Source organism: Anolis carolinensis, chromosome 4 (assembly GCF_035594765.1).
Source record: "Anolis carolinensis isolate JA03-04 chromosome 4, rAnoCar3.1.pri, whole genome shotgun sequence".
NCBI lineage: Eukaryota > Metazoa > Chordata > Lepidosauria > Squamata > Dactyloidae > Anolis > Anolis carolinensis.
The window spans coordinates 177,995,765-178,013,687 of NC_085844.1; the positions used below are offsets into that span (position 1 = coordinate 177,995,765).

The 17,923-nt window shown below is 39.3% G+C and overlaps 1 protein-coding gene across 1 annotated transcript in view; it reads left to right on the forward strand.

Moving 5' to 3' along the window:
- The window catches only part of faf1 (Fas associated factor 1), a 234,135-nt gene that overhangs the window by 7,922 nt on the left and 208,290 nt on the right, over nt 1-17,923 (forward strand). The window contains exon 2 of the mRNA XM_062978316.1: nt 6,051-6,119. Within this exon, the coding sequence (XP_062834386.1) occupies nt 6,051-6,119 (69 nt within the window). The remainder of the gene's footprint in view (nt 1-6,050; nt 6,120-17,923) is intronic.

The following is a 17,923-nucleotide window of genomic DNA, read 5'->3' on the forward strand; positions in this document are numbered from 1 at the left end:
AGGGCAACGTCATTCACATTGCTATCATCTAACAATATAGGATGTGATATTTTTTCTGCATCTGTGATGAGTCCTGGAACAGAAACTCTGTGGATACGGAGGTCCCACTCTACTTGGTTGAAGTTATTTTAAATTGGATTACCAATATTTGTATGCACTAGCTACTGTTTTTGATTTGTAATGATTCATTCGAAGTATTTGTTGTCTCACTCCAGTTCTTAACTATGAGGTGATTGTAAGTCAGATGATTGTAACTTGGGGACTGCCTGTATAACATCCATTTAGACCTGCTGAGAAAATATTTTATTCATTTGAGTTTTCCACATTTTCCCCAACATGCATTCAAGGCAGTTTATACCACATTTTAACTAGAAGCATAATTTTTATTCTATAAAGTGCTACAACCAGACTTTAAGTTTTAAAGAAAACATACTGTAAGTAACGTGAAAAAAATCTGAATCAAAGTGGAAATCCTAGTTGTGTAAATTATGAATTTAATAACATGCTAGATTTCCATGGGCATTCTGCTTTCAGATGCTGAGAGAGAGAAACAACAGGATAAGTTTAGAAAAATAAACTAACACCAAAGCTTTAAAAAAGTGAATGTGTCATAGTACCAACTCACCAATTATGAGTGTTTTATAATACATAGCAAAGTTACTTCAAACATTTCTATATCTATATATATATCTATATTTCTATTTCTATATACCTCACAACCTCTGAGGATGCCTGCCATAGATGTGGGCGAAACGTCAGGAGAGAATGCTTCTGGAACATGGCCACACAGCCCGAAAGACATACAACAACCCTGTGATCCCGGCCATGAAAGCCTTCGACAACACATTTCTATATCACCCTTTATCCTATGACCTTCCAATACAGCCAGTCCCTGAGTTACAAACATCCGACTTACTTACAAACGACTTGCAGTTAAGAACTGGAATGAGACAACAGAAAGTGAGAGACATCTACCTCTTGGAAGGGAAATTCATTCCTGAAAAAGTTATCATAGGTAAAAGATGTATCCACTCATTCTTTCTCAACAATCCTTGTTTCCACAACATGCCCAATTTTTCAAAATCCAATTATGACAGGATCCTGGACTGTATTGTCATGTTTTTCTTCTTGTCATCACTGTCTTGTCATTCCATGATTCAAATACAGCAATTTCTTATGCTTCTGTCACCGTAAACTGAGATGGCCTTGCCATGGCCTTGCCATTATAAATATTTGTGCCTTTTTTGTATTTTTCAGTCTTCTATAGCCTTGTTGAGGAGCCCCTGTGGCGAAGTGTGTCAAAGCACTGAGCTGCTGAACTTGCAGACCGAAAGGTCCCAGGTTCAAACTCTGGGAGCGGTGTGAGCGGCCGCTGTTAGCTCCAGCTTCTGCCAACCTAGCAGTTCGAAAACATGCTAATGTGAATAGATCAATAGGTACCGCTCCGGCGGAAAGGTAACGGCGCTCCATGCAGTCATGCCGGCCACATGACCTTGGAGGTGTCTACGGACAATGCCAGCTCTTCGGCTTAGAAATTGAGATGAGCACCAACCCCCAGAGTCAGACATGACTGGACTTAACGTCAGGGGAAACCTTTACCTGTAGCCTTGTTACTCCAGATTCAGCATGACATTGCATTACTGATGCTTAACTGTGACTTAAGCTCATTTGAGTACAGTAGCTTTTTAAAAAGTGAAGAACACTGGGAAACGTGTGTAAAAAAGATATTCAAATGCATTCCACTATTGTATTGTATGCGTGGCAGGTCACTGACTAAATTATACCCTTAATCAATTGATCAGATCTATTTTTGAATAAAATAGTAATTGAGCAAAAATAATTACTGTTTCTTTTTGACAAGATGATAATCATAGAATCAGAGTTGGAAGATACCTTGTGGGCCATCCAGTCCAATCACCTGCCAAGAAGCAGGAAAATCGCATTCAAATCACCCCCGGCAAATGGCCACTCAGTCTCTGTTTAAAAGCCTCCAAAGAAGGATTCTTCACCACAGTTGGGGGCAGAGAGTTCCACCGCTGAACAGCTCTCACTGTTAGGAAATTCTGTAGCAGAGACGTTTCCTTCCTAGTGTTTGAAGCCATAGTTATGTGGGAGTAAGCCATGTTGGAATTTGTATTATTACCAGAAGTTTCTATCTAAAATTTCCATAAGAATAAAATAGTCCTAAGAGCGTGTTCAAAACCAGGAAAAGGGAGAACAGAGGCCTTTATTATTGGAGGTATATTTTTGGCAGACAACTTGCTAATCCCTGTTCACCATTTTTTAAAATACGTTTCTTCCTGAAGCTTAAAAATTACTCTCAGAATTTATTTAAAATCTGTACATACAGGGTAGCTTAAAAATCCAATGTGTGTCTGCATACATATTTTTATTGATTCTTTTCTTCTTCTTAAAATATGTTGAATGATTCATATCATATGCTTCCACCTTGTTGTAGACTGTATGACTAAACTTTAGACTGGGGGGCAGGCAATCTTTGGCCCTCCAGATGTTTTCATCTTCAACTCTGATAAGCTTGCCTTGGAATAGCCAAGCATCAAAGCTTGTGAGAGTTTTGGATCAAGGCTACTGGAGGACCAAATGTTCCCCACCTTCATTAATTCAGCTGGTTGAAAAACAACGATATTCTGAAGTCAGTGTACATTAGGTTGCGGCTTAAACACTGCTGCTGTAGTTCCCCACAACTGCTGTCTCCTCTTCTGTTTGTAAGGTCATCGCATTTAAAATAAATTATTGCAGCAACAATTTATATTTCTTTTGTAAAATATCCAACACACCACTCGAATGCCAAAGAAACAGATGTTCATTATTCTTCAATTGCTCTTCATTATCAGGAAATCTTCATTAAACCATATTTTAGGTTGTTGCTCATGTTCAGTATTTATACTCCTGTTTGCAGTGGAATTCTCATAACTACCAACTGCAACTTTTCTATTAGAAATAAGAAGGAACAGAAGCTGATTAAATAAAAACTAAAGGCCATACTGAACTGATACTCTCCATATGCACACCTTCTTTATAACAGTAAGGGGAAAATATTATTCAGGGGGCAGTCTTGAAAATCTATTCAAGCCAGTTGTTTCATTAAAAAAAATCCTACAGCTTTACCTCTTAAAATGTATGTATGATACTCTATTAGAGCACTGAGATTGTTGAGTCAGTGGCTCAGTAGAAGTTGTCACTGGAATTTTTTTTAAATAAAAAGCCCACAGTATTATTACCTTAACAAATGGAGAGTGATTGGTGATAGTGGGGACATATCATGATAGTGTTTATGCCACAACCCTATATATACTTACTTGGGAGGGAATCCAAATGGACAGAGTATATAGAACTGCACTCTCACTATAATTTGACATGATGCTTCTATAAGATTGATTATTTATTTATTGCATATACTGTACAGCGAACAGGTATGTGGCATTAAGGATGGTATGGCATGCAGGTAGAAGGCTACATTTGAAGGTTTCTTATGTAAGATGCTATAGAGTTGTCATTATCTCTCTATTAGCCTACTGGCTTATAGTACTATGAAAATGAATGAGGATTTTATTCTTTTTAAAAACATGTAATTTTTTTGTGCCTTGATATTATTGAAAACCTTTGAATAGTTAATAACTAAGATTAAAACAATTACAGCTGCATCACATTATTGCAGCTTTCGTTCTTCATTTAGCTAAGGACATGTTCAGAAACCTGTTTGGAATGGTGTGATTGGGATTTTGGGTGGCTATGCCATTTTAAATACATTTTAATTGTTTTTATATTTTATGGTTTGATAACAAATAGTTTAATTGCTTTAATGTTTATATTCATATTTTAATTCATTTACATTGATTTAATTAACAGTGTATACTGTTTATTGTGGGTTGCCTTGAGTGCTTATATTGAGAGAAAAGCAGAATAAAAATAAAGTAAATAAATAGATGAATTTTATATACATACACTTGGCTTTCTGTAAGTACAGGTTCTTTATCCATGAATTCAATGAACTATGGCTCAAAAATACACTGGAACCTCTATTTAAGAGCATCCCAACTTAAGACAATTTTGAGTTAAGAGCTGGTGTTTTTGCTTTGACATATCAGCAGCATTTTGAGTTAAGAGCACAAGAGGGGTCACTAGCACCAGAGTGCAGGGCTTCAGGACTTTAAGGGAGCAGCCTCTGTGCCTCGTGCCTCTGTGCCTCTGTGCCTTGTGCTCTTGTCCACTTTAGGAGATTACCATCTGCTTTGATCCTACCTGCTATGAGGAACAGCTGCTATGAGGTGGTTGATTTTGTTTGTTTTTATTACTGGTATGTTTGGCTTCATGAAGAGAGAGAGAGGGGCAGAGAGCAAGAGAGGGAAGGAGTCTGGATGAGTACAGTATGAAGAAAATGATGCTTCTGCCACTTCATTTTGTGCTTCCTTGCCGCCACTTTGTGCTTCTACCATTTTAAAGTTGATAATTCTTTTTTATTGTTCCATGTGAATGTACATTTATACATTATTATTTATAAAGTATATTTTCTTATTTTAAATCACATACCAAAAATAGGGGGGGTTGCGGGGCAGGAAATTTTCAATGGGAAATTTGCTTTGAGATAAGAGCATTTTGAGATAAGAGCTTGGCCACAGAACGAATTAAACTCTTTAGTCAAGGTATCACTGTATTTTTTTAAAATCCCAAAGCAAACCTCAATTTTGCTGACATGTAGGCATATCCTGCTGTAACCTCAACAATTTCACAGATCCTCAGGTTCTCTCCAGTCCTTGTTTGAGTTGTTCGCCATGTTATATAAGGGACAATGCCATTTTACCATACCATGTATATAATAGGACGTGAACATCCATGGATATCATGAGCCCACTGTACTTACTCACTAATAAGATCAAAGCAATGGCTGTGTTTGCTTAAGGGATATGGGAAGATCCACACAAAACTGGGTGTTATCAAGTTGACGCTTAGTGCATTAAACTTAGTTCCATGGTTAGCTCAAGGCTTCTGGTGGAAGGTGTGATCCATCCCGCTTTCTTAGTTCTTTCCCATGTAGGTGGTTTCATTATTTAAAAATCCACTCAGGAATATTTTTCTCCAACTTCTAAGGTAGATTTTCAGAATGCACAATCACCCACAGATAAGGGGAGAACTAGCCAAATTGGTTATCTTCATCCTTTCCTATGGCAGGAACATCTAGTTGTATGTTTTCAATAAAACACTTACAAATGTGACTGTTATGATGTTTTTACTAAAGGCCAAATTAGAAATATCACTATACAGTGGGGCCTTGATGTCCACTAGGGTTTGATTCTAAGACCTATTGTGGATCTCAAAATCCATGGATACTTAGATCCCATTATATATAATGACACAGTACCCTTCATATACCCCTTATATGAAATGGTAGAATAAAGGTTTGCTTTTTGGATTGAACCGTGTTCAAGTGATGGATGCTGGCTTAGTCAGTATTCTACTGCTCATATTTAGCTGTTTGTGTAGTCCCTTTGTAAAAATGTCTTGAAGAAAGGACACTTACTTGTGGCAGTCAGAAATCATGGTACTGTATGTTGGGATTGGTCATATTTCTGAATTGAGAATACATGTTTGAACAATCCTGCCAGAGACATTCAGCAACTATGTGCTGAAAGCATTCTACAGTTCCTATCTATAAAACATGAGCAGCAATTATCCCTTCATAGATATTGTTGTCTCTATCAATGACTAAAATGATAAATGCCTTGCATAGAGGAAGGGCTCTGTAAATGCTTAATAGCCATTCGACATATTAAATCAGCCCGGCGAACCTTAACATTTACCATCTGATTAACAAGAGTAGTAGCAGGTTTTCTCATTATTCCCTTCCTATTCACAACAGCCTAAATATCTTGAAAGTATGCACTACAATCTGGTTAATTTGGTACAGTTTAATGTTTAGATTCTAGATATAAAGGGGATGTGTCTAACTATGAGAAACTACACTAGTTAAAATATGAAGGAATATTTGTTGGCAGTCTTCCGCAATCATATGTTTCTCTCTTTTTTTAAAGGCGTGTACTGGTATAGAAAACATTGATGAAGCTATTACCCTACTTGAACAAAATAACTGGGATTTAGTGGTAAGTATTTATTTTTATATGTATGAGAGTGCAAAGAGAGAAAATATTGTCAACTAGATTGATGAATGACAGTATATTAGTCATGATTAACCAGCTTCTCTATAAAGCAGCATAATATTGATTGTAAATAGTGGCCAAGATTCTGTCTTGTTGCAATAAGTATATATAATACCAGCAGACGAACATTAATCTTGTGTTACACTGTCCTTATACCCTGAAGATAGTAGACCCTGTTAACCGGTATGATTGTGGAAGCTAAGCACTAGGGTCAGCACTAGTGAGTACTTGGATGGGAAACTGCAAATGAATGGGAGGTGGCTATAGTCTATATTTCAGAGGGAAGAACTGGCAAAATCACTTCTGAGTATTCCTATCTAAGAAAGCTATGAAATTCATGGGATTATCATGTTGACAAGCAACATGAAAGCACACACACATACACACATATTGGATACCCCTGTAGCACAACATATACAGATCACTGCTAAATAAGCACAGCTGACACCCTATTTCACAATTGCAGCGTGTAATTTGATGGACTTCAGTATCAAGCAAATTATTTTAAAGTCCAGATGCTTTAGAGGCATATGGTAAAATATGATATGTTTGGTAAATACATGACTAAACATGAGTTGACTAAAGGGAAAATGTCACTCATAATGTTTTGAAGTGATCAATAAGCATATGCCCACATCTCTTTGCTATTTTACTTTTGCAAAACTTTCTCAATGCTAGGCAATCATGGCACTGAAGAGAATGCATTTTTTCATGGGTCAGTGAAAGGTTAAAAGACAAAAAACAGAGCAGGATAACATGTCACAATCACAAATGGCAGCAGAAGGGAGTGATGGCCAACTAAATGCTGGAAACAATCGAAAAGACACAAATCCATAGTACAGATTTGTAAAAATGAACAATGAAATTCCTGTATTGAACCATGTGTTCATCCTTTCACTGTTCTTTTTTTTTGTTGACTGGTGTCTAAGAACGAAAATCAAATACAGTAGAGTCTCGCTTATGCAACCTTCGCTTATCCAACGTTCTGTATTATCCAACGCAGTTTGTCTCCTGCCTGGATCCACAGCTGTTTCTCTAGGCAGCAATGTGCAGCGGGCCAACACACCCAACTACAACACAAGTGCAGCCACGCTCCCAAACAAGTGGCAGACTTGTTGTAAAGCATGATGTTTTGGTGCTTAATTTGTAAAAACATGATGTAATTTGATGTTTAATAGGCTTTTCCTTAATCCCTCCTTATTATCCAACATTTTTGCTTATCCAATGTTCTGCCGGCCCGTTTATGTTGGATAAGTGAGACTCTACTGTATTTCATTTTTGAAAATTTTCTACTTTATCTTTCTGGCCTTCATAATCAAGTAACAATTTCTCTTATTCTAAAATGACACTAAATGCATGTGATTGTAGCAATTCTTCTATAATATTGCTAGGATTCATTATGTTATTGTTATATATCAGATAAAAAGTTGCTTCTCAATTTTCAGTCCTTCAGTCTGTAGAATATTGAGTGATATGCTTCATACTATTGCAAGGATTTACTTTATTTGTAGAAAGATTTTTGTTTGCAAGATGGACAATTTTTTGCCTCCAGAATAGCTGCACAACATAATGATTACTTTTTTCTTGTTTATCAGAAAAAAGTGATATTTTCAACATTTTTGTTTTTTGATTGAAGAATTAGATATACTTTGGGGGATCAAGATCTTGCTTTCTCTTTTGTATACCACTACTCCTTCAGTTTAATTTCTGGAATAATGATCAGATAGCAGCAGTTCAAATTTTATCAAAAACAGCAGAACATATCACATATGCCTCAGTAGATCATATGATCTGTTGTACTGATTTTCATTATATGTACCTCTGAAAAAAAAGCTTTCCCTTACCCCAAATACAAGTTTATTCTTTTTCTGGTAATTTGCAAAGAGTGATTTTGCAGTGTAGACACTCTCCAAGTGGTTATGATTACCTTCTAAAATATGGGGTTTGCTATTTGCTGAAATGTCTGCCATACTGCTATATTTAACTTCTTTATCCTTTGTGCTGGCAATGGTTCAAAGCAACTGTGTGTTTGCAGTAAAGTCAGTGGTTTAGCGCACCTGTAAATGTGATGGCTTGCCGCTCCTCTTGAATATTAGTTCTAAGGATCAGAAGACAAAAAAGCTCTGTGCCCTGTTTTTATAATATTTGAGTTTCATAACTTAATTTTTTATGGACAATCTAATAATAATAATCATTTCTTTTTAAAATGGAAAAATGGAAGACGATTCCTCTTAGAGTCAGCACTTTAGGGGCATTAGATAAATCCTATATATGAAGGGATCACTATTCAAAGTCTTCTGATTTTCATTAACAAAGATTTGAATGAGCAAGCTTATGGAACTGAAAATACAACTAAGAAAAAAGTTTTAAAAATTATATTGTGTTAATATTCCTAGGGGGCAGTTTAATCACGTACAGATATAATTTCCCCCCAGATGTGTGCATATGTTTTATTTATTAAAAAATATCTGCTAAGCAAATATATCTAAGCAAGACATTGCTAATCTTTACACCCAGATATATGTAGCTGTTTTATCCACTTAGAAAAAATGGATATACTTCTGCCACCATAATTCACTTCTGAATTATAGTTATTGATCAAAGTCTCGACTAGATTTGTGCATTTCGGCTGAACCACGATCCGTTTCTGCTTGCTGGATTCCAGTGAACTCCCGTATCTGTTTTTGCGTACCTCCCAAAAACGGGTGGGTAGCTAGATAGCCATTTTTGGTCTGCAGCTGGAAAATATGGCTAGATCTGGCCCATTGGCGGCAATGGGGGGCTCCACGGGCTCGCTTTCCTGTCATTTTAGGGTTATCAGGATGAAAATGGTAACACTTGGAGGACACATCTACCACATTTAGCCCACCAAGTTTCATAAAGTTTGGGCCATTCACTGATTTTTGAGGAATTTCTTTCCTTTTTAGAAATAAAATCTCCTGAAAATGATTCCCAAAAAGATTTCTTCCTGCTGGCCCTGCCCTGTAACTTCTCTAGGAGCAGCAGCAGGGCAGGGCACCATTCCTTCACACAGCCCAGTGACCCACTATTACACTTTCTTCTTTACTAATAAAAAAAACAACAGTAAGCAATTTCTTCCAAAGCTTTTGCATTTCTTGTTCTCAGAAAACATACTGGAAGAGTCCAGCAGCAGCAAGTATATGAAGCATTGTCCCCTTATTAGAAAAACACCCCTGTATGATACACTGGGGGGAAAAACAATTTCAAAATGTATTGTGAGAAATCTAGCCATGTTTAGGGGAAAAACATGTTTTTGGAGCATATTATTTTACGTCTTAGCGGTTCAGAGCAGATCATCATCAGCTTCACTGATTCAAAAAGGTGATGTGGTGGTGGCAGCCCCTAAAAAGTGCAATAGAGGGGCTCATGGACAAGGGGAGAAGGTTGACTTCAGGAAAGGGGGGTGGAGGGTGAAGGAGAAAGAGCCAGCTTATAAAAATTGCTTTTGGTACTAAACATTGTTGTGCAAAACATTGAGAGAGAGGTTGCTTGCAACAACCGTCCCGGGCCAGTGCGTGACTCTGGCGCATGAGATACACACATACACACATATACAGAGAGAATTTGCTTACAAAGGAATGAAATTATAGATAGGTAGTAGGCTTGATCGATCCACGAAAAATTTGATTCTAAACTCGTTTCAAAACTAGAGGGGGGCAGCGTTTCGTTTCTGAAGGTATTTCCGAATTTTGCCCCCCAAAAAATTCGAAATTAATGAAAATTCGTTATCTTCAAAATTAATTCGTTAATGGCGGACGCGCATGCGCAATTCCCAAAAACAGCACAGAGGGAGAGGACTTTACAGGACTCTCCCACCCTCATTTTTTGAGTGATCTTCTTCAAACTTGGTACAGTGGTAGAACACATTTAACACTGATAGCTCACCAAAATTTGGAATGTTTCCCTTATCCTCTGATTTTTGGCGAATTATCATAGCTTTTATAATAAACCATTTTTTAATAATTGCAGAAATCTGTTCCTGGTTTGAAAGTCTTATTTCCTGTTAAATTGGGTTGTCTTTACTGTGAAAGTCATTGTTCTACTTCAGAAACTTTGTTTTTGTGGCTGAAACTTTGTTAAATTGGTGTGTGTGTGATATATACTGTGTATATATATATATATATAGTCCCTGCATATGTGTGTGTGTGTTTGTGTGTGTGTGTATATAGGTAAAGGTAAAGGTATCCCTTGACGTTAAGTTCAGTCATGTCTGACTCTGGGGGTTGGTGCTCATCTCCATTTCTAAGCCCAAGAGCCAGTGTTGTCCATAGACACCTCCAAGGTCATGTGGCCGGCATGACTACATGGAGTGCCATTACCTTCCCGCCAGAGCGGTACCTATTGATCTACTCACATTGGCATGTTTTCAAGCTGCTAGGTTGGCAGAAGCTGGAGCTAACAGCGGGCACTCACTCTGCTCCCGGGATTTGAACCTGGGACCTTTCGGTCTGCAAGTTCAGCAGCTCAGTGCTTTAACACACTTCGCCATCGGGGCTCATGTATATATAATATACATACACGTACACACAATGTGGAGAACATGTGGAAAGGTAGATAGATAGATAAGTTGGGAGCCACAGCGAAGGCACCTTCCTGGGAGCAAGGTCTAATAATAATAATAATAATAATAATAATAATAATAATAAATCCCTTACAATATCCAAGATGGGTCACTGCTACAGAATCTTGGGAGGTTTAGTTGGTATGGTACCATTATTGGCAGAGAAAGCCAAGCTGTAGGAGTTGAAATCCAATCATTTATCCTCCCTATAGAATCAATTTTATATGCATTTTTAGCTACAGAAAAGCTAAAATCAGGACAGTAAAAGAACAACACCCAGAAAATGGGAATTCCAGACAGGAAACAATCAGGGCCAGCTAATACCTCCCAACAAAGGATTCCCCCAGGTAGGAAGCAGCCAGGCTTTGAAGCTGCAAGGCTATTCAATGCTAATCAAGGTGACCAATTGCAACATTCACACTTGCCTCCCACAGACAAGAGTTCTTTCTCCCACCCTGGACCTTCCACAGATATATAAACCCCACTTGCCTAGCTTCGCACAGACGTCAAAACCTCACCGCCGGGCCCCTCTCTGTCTCTCTCAGTCTCTCCATTCCCGGCTCCATCCGCCGCCTTCCCGCCTCACAGAGAGACACCAGGCCTGAGCTGAGGCGAGGCGGCGGCGGCGGCCATTTCCCCCCTCCGTCTTCCTCCTCCTCCTCGGCCTCCTTCCCCCTCGCCCCCTCCCATTGGCTGAGCCCGTGACGCCCCTTTTGCTGAGGGGCAAAAGGAAAGGGCCTGAATGGTGGGAGTTTGGGTGATTTGCAAAAGCTTTTTTTTCCTAACGAAAAAAACGACGAAATAAGAAAAAACGGCCTCTCGCGATTCGAAACCGCGATATCCAGACGTGTGGACAATCAAGGCCGTATATTGCTTCAAAACAAACGAAAATAACGAATTAATAACGGGTAACGGGGAAATCGAATTATTTGAGCAAGCCTAATAGGTAGGTAAGGTAGTTTTCTTAGAAATATGAGACTTTTCTTTTTGTTTGCTAGGATTACTATTGTTAATATTATTACTTACTTACTGCTTACCGTATATACTCTGAGTTTTTCAGCCCTTATTTATGAGCTGAAAAAGCCTTCCCCGGCTTATAATCGGGTCAAGGTCAAGGCCAGCAACGGAGCCTGCAGGCTATTGCTTGCAATATGCGATCTATTTCTCTCTTCTCCCTTATCAGTGTGTTTTCTTTTGCAAAGCCTCCCTTGCTCTTAATCAAGGGAATGTTTTGAAAAGAGAGACATCCTTGCAAGTCAGGAAGAAGAAAAATATATATTCATTAATCTTATGAAAGCATTTTCCCCTGAAATATTTGTTAAACTCTCCTACAGATATATAGGCATTAACCCCTTGCAAGCTTTTGCCATCTCAATGTACCTTTATATGTATATCTATCTATATACATTAATTTTATATATGAATTTCCCCTCATATGTTTGCAGGTCTTAGCAAATCCTTTATACATGTAGATCCATATACCTGTGTATCTGTAGCCATACATATACATTATTTTTATATATGAATTTACCCTCATATGTTTGCAAGTCTCTGCAAATATCTATATAAAGAGAGATGTCTGGATAGATATGAATATATTCTTACCTACCTATATATATGGCTTGCAAATATTGTAGGGGAAATGCACACACACACACACACACAGAGGGATTTGCAAACGTTTCAGGGGGAAATGCATATGTGAAATTAGTATCTATAATTATAGATCTATATCTAGCTCTGCATTGTTTATATAAGCATCGAATGTTTGCCTTTTACTGTGTTGGAAGCTGGCCTGAGCCCCATGGGGAGATAGGGTGGGATTCAAATGAAGTTGTTATTATTATTATTATTATTATTATTATTATTATTATTATTATTATTATTATTTTATTGTATGACACAGCAAACAAGATAGACATGCTGGATTTCGTATCACAAAATCATAAGTCAAACACTTCCCAAGCGTTTAGGACTGTGTGATGTATTTTCGGATGATGCGCGCAATGTCTATTGTTTCCAAATGTCGGCTGAGATCTTTTGGCACGGCACCCAGTGTGCCCATCACCTGCACTGGTTTCTGCCAAAGTCTTTGAAGTTCAATCTTGAGGTCCTGATAACGGCTGAGTTTTTCCTGTTGTTTTTCGTCAATGCGACTGTCACCTGGGATGGCGACATCAATGATCCAAACCTTTTTCTTTTCCACAACTGTGATGTCTGGTGTGTTGTGTTCCAGAACTTTGTCAGTCTGGATTCGGAAGTCCCACAGTATCTTTGCGTGCTCATTTTCCAATACTTTTGCAGGTTTGTGATCCCACCAGTTCTTTGCTGCTGGGAGGTGGTACTTGAGGCATAAGTTCCAATGAATCATTTGAGCCACATAGTTGTGCCTCTGTTTGTAGTCTGTCTGTGTGATTTTCTTACAGCAGCTGAGGATATGATCAATGGTTTCATCGGTTTCCTTGCATTTTGCATTTTGGGTCATCAGCTGATTTTTCAATCTTGGCCTTAATTGCATTTGTTCTGATGGCTTGCTCCTGGGTTGCAAGGATCAGGCCTTCTGTCTCCTTCTTCAGTGTCCCATTCATGAGCCATAGCCAGGTCTTCTCCTTTTCAGCTTTTCCTTCAATTTTGTCAAGGAACTTTCCATGCAATGTTTTGTTGTGCCAGCTGTCAGCTCTAGTTTGTAGTGTGGTTTTCTTGTACTGTTTTTTTGTCTGCTGTGCTTTGAGGAGTTTCTGATTTCTGACTTCAATCAAAGCAGGTTCTTCACTTTGCTTTACAGATTCTACCAGGGCATGTTCTTCTTCTTTGACTGCTTGTTTTACTTGTAAGAGTCCTCTACCCCCTGATCTTCTAGGCAGATATTTGCGGTCAACATCACTGCGAGGGTGCAGTGAATGATGAATGGTCATGAGTTTTCTTGTTTTTCTGTCCAAATTGTCCAGTTCCGCCTGTGTCCAATTTATAATGCCAGCAGTATATCTCATGACAGGTATGACCCAGGTGTTTATGGCCTTGATGGTGTTGCCTCCATTGAGCTTGCTTTTGAGAATTTTTCTGACCCTTTGTATGTATTCTTTGCTGACCACAGTTTTCACATGTTCATGCTTGATGTTGTCCAGCTGTAATATGCCCAGATATTTATAGGCCTCTGGCTGGTGACATTTTATTGTTTGTCCATTAGGCATATTTATGCCCTCACTTTCAATGGTTTTTCCCTTCTTCAGTGCCACTGTCGAACATTTGTCCAAACCAAACTCCATGCTGATATCAGTGCTAAAAATTCGGACAGTGTTGGTCAGAGACTAGACTTCAGTTTCCGTTTTCCCATATAGCTTCAGGTCATCCATGTACATCAGATGTGAAATTTTGTGAGATTTCTTAGATGTTTGATAGCCGAGATTTTTTTTTTGTAAGATTGTTGACAGAGGGATCATGGTAATAATGAAAAGCAGAGGGGACAATGAATCTCCCTGGAAAATTCCTCTTCTGATGTTGACAAGTCCATCGCTTTCATTTCCAACTGTCAAGACCCAGGCTACAGAACACCAATAACCATGCGCAGAGGCCAGAATCTATCTAATATCTTTATTAAAGGAATATATAAAGTTGTGATGACTCATGGGCCATGTAGTCCCATTCCTAGTGCTGTTGTGACTGACGAAGAGGAGAACTTGGGTTTTCCTCCATTTCAGCCAGAAAGGGAACCATTTCAGCCAGAAATTGAGCCTTTGCACCTGCAGGAGGCTTGTCTTCCAGAAATCTCCCAAACAAGCCCGGAGTCGAGTTCTCCCCCTTTTTCGCGCCGTAATTACATTCTCCAGCAGAAAGGAGTGCAACAGGCTAATCGCAGGAGTTTGAGAATAGCAGCAAAGCATTCAGATGATTAAGCCTGTTCCCATGAGAAATTTTAGGGAGTCATACATCTGGACACAGAGATTGACTTTCGTTTCTGGTTCCCCAGAGAAGTGTTCTCTGGTGGGGAAAACAAGGCCTATTTAGGTTCCTTGCTCCCGGAGGGATCTTGCGGAGTCAATTCGTCAGCAACTGGAGTAGTGTGTGTGGACAGCTACTCCGCTTCCAAGCCTTTGTTCCTGATTCAAGCCTTCGTTTTCCAGCCTTGTTCTTCCACGGATTTTGCCTTGCTTTCCAAGACCCAGCCTTGCCTTGTTTCCCGGATTTTGCCAAGTAAATACCACGGATCTTGTTCTTGTTCCTCGTTCCTTGCTGTCTTGTATTCAAGCCTTGTTATTCCGAGAGTCAAGTTACTTCCTAGCCTCGTTCAAGTTCATGGACTAAAGGACCTTGTCATCTCCCCTCACTTTGCCTGGCAAAGTGAGTGTTTCGGTTATTGGATTACAACTTTGGACCTTAATATTTCATATTGGACATTGTTTCTTTGGACTAATTTTGACCTTTCCTGAAAGGTCTAATTCTGGACTATTTTCTACACTTGTTTTTATTAACTTTATATACTCCTTCAATAAAGATATTAGATAGATTCTGGCCTCTGTGTATGGTTATTGGTGCCCTGCAGCCTGGGTCCTGACAAAAGTCAATAAAAACAAGTGAAGAATATAGTTCAGAAGTAGACCTTTCAGGAAAGGTCAAATATAGTCCAGGAAAATAATGTCCAATATGTGATATTAGAGTCCAAAGTTATAATCCATTAACCGAAACACACACTTTGCCAAGCAATAGTGTGGGGAGATGACAAGGTCTTTTAGTCCATTGAAGCTTGACAACAAGGCTGGAAAACAAACTAGATTCTTGGCTAGACAAGACTTGATACGAGGCAAACAAGAAGCAAGAACAAGGTCCGTGGCGAGGTCCGCGGTCAAACGTGAAACAAGGCAGGCTTGGAACTTGGTCCGGGAAACAAGGAACTGGGGTTACGAAGTCCACACACGATCTCACTCCTCAAGCTGACGAATTGACTCCGCAAGGTTTCCTTTGCGGCAAAACACCTAAATAGGGTCTCGTTTCCCGCCAGAAGAACACTTTCCCTGGAGAACGAGAAGTGAAACCCAACTCCGTCCAGATGCATGACTCCTTAGAATTTCCCAAGGGAAGCAGACCTAATCAGCTAATTGTTTGGCTGCGATTCTGAGACTCCGGCGATTAGCCTCCCTAGCTCCTCTATCTCTATTATAATTGTCCTTTCTGGAAAACGGGGGAGAATTCTGCCCAAGGCTTGTTTGGCTGACTTCTTGAGGGCAAACATCCTCCAGGTGCAGGGGCTCAGATTCTGGCTGAAACGGTGTAAATCCCATGTTTTCCTCTTCGTCTGCCACAATAGTACTAGGAACGGGACTACAAGGCCCATGAGATATCACACCAACAAACAATTCAGTTTTCCAGTGCTCCATGTTTTCAATGAAGGTGCCAACGTTTTTACAAATTCCGATGGCATCCAGGCACTTGATGATCCAGCTGTGTGGGAGTGAGTCAAAGGCCTTCTTGTAGTCAATCCACGTCATGTGAAGATTAGCTTTTCGGCTCTTACAGTTCTCCAGAATCATTTTGTCAATCAATAACTGGTCTTTTTGCCCCTGCTTTTCCGTTTGTTGCCTTTCTGTTCATCTGGCAAGATGTTTTATTCTTCAAGATAGTCTTGAATTCTGTCAGCTATGATGCCAGTCAGTAGTTTAAACGTAGTGGGCAGACACGTTATTGGCCTGTAGTTTCCTGGTGCTGCTCCTTTTGCTGGATCCTTTTGTATCAGGTAAGTTCTTCCAGTTCACTGATACTTCCTTTCTGCAGCATCTCATTGAATTGTTGGGCCATTTTTCCATGTAAACTAATCAGATGTTTGAGCCAAAATCCATGAAGTTAATCACTACCAGGCAATGTCCAGTTCTTGACTTTTTGCACTCGTTTGCTGATCATTTCAGTTGTTATTTCCATCTGTTCCATTTTGTTCTGTGAAAATTTTCTTTCAAACTCCTTTATCCACCCAGCGTTTTTGTTGTAGTTCTTATTATTTTCCCAAAGTTCTTTCCAGATCTTTGTTGTTGCAGTTTTCCCTGGCTTTATGGTTACTGTGTCTGTTGTTTGGTTCAGACTCTGGTAGAACCGTCTTTGGTCTGATTGAAACAGTTGATTTTGTCTGTACTGGATGTTTCTGGTTTCATATTTTTCAATTTTTTTGCTGTAATTTGTTATTTCACGATTTCCAAAGCTTCTTCAATTTTTCTGGTGTTCAGCTAGTACTTTCTGATCAGGTATTGCTTGATTTTGTCATTCTTCAGTTTCTTCTCTTTCATATTTTTCAGGTTACTTGCATCTGATCTAAGCTTTTTGATTTTCAACTCTAGCCTGACCTTCCACTTTGGTTTTCCAGTCAATTTTCTTTGGGGCTGCCTTGGTTGTAGGAGCCCAAGCTCTTATGTTACTATCACTGCTGCACTGTAGGCATACTGGTTTGTTTGTTCAATTGATGTTATTTGGACAGTGGAGAGTACTGCATTCACATCCTTCATGAGAGGCGCCAGGTGTCTCTTGGGCACTGTTTTTAGAGTTGGGAGCCGCTTTCTTATTTCATTTACTGCAGCATGAGCCATGATCTTATCCTTGAGCTCTTGTCTTGCTGTCAAGGTTCCTGGTGGTTCAACAGGTGTTTCAAGTGCTGGTTCTTCAAATTTTTGCAAAAGCTCCACACTTTCTTCTGGTTCAATCTGTTCCACCATTCCAAGTGTTGCTGGAGTCTCTGGTGCTGTCTGTGCTGTGGTCTGATGGTAATTTACTTTGCAAATTTTCTGGATTTCTTTGAGTTAAACTTCACTGAACACTTTATTTTTGATTATGAATCTTCGTTGGTCAGCCAGTCGGGGTTCTGTTATCTGTGAGTCAGGGTACTCTTGTTTCCACAGTTGATGCATCCTTTTTTGGTAGCCACGCCTTTAAGGTTCAGATTTGTAGTAGCATTTCATAATTGTGCGGTTTTCTGGCATTGTATATTTCTGCCGCTTCTGTGACTGTTCATTTGTATTTTGATTCTATAGCTCACTTGTCGATGGATGTCCAGAATCAGCAGCATCCACCACGGTCCTTTTTATCCTGGGCGACGACCGAGCCAGTATAGACTTCATTTTGGTTTGATTCTCCATAATGCTAATGGGTTAGGTGACTTGGTTCCACTCCTCAGCTGAGGCCTCTCTGG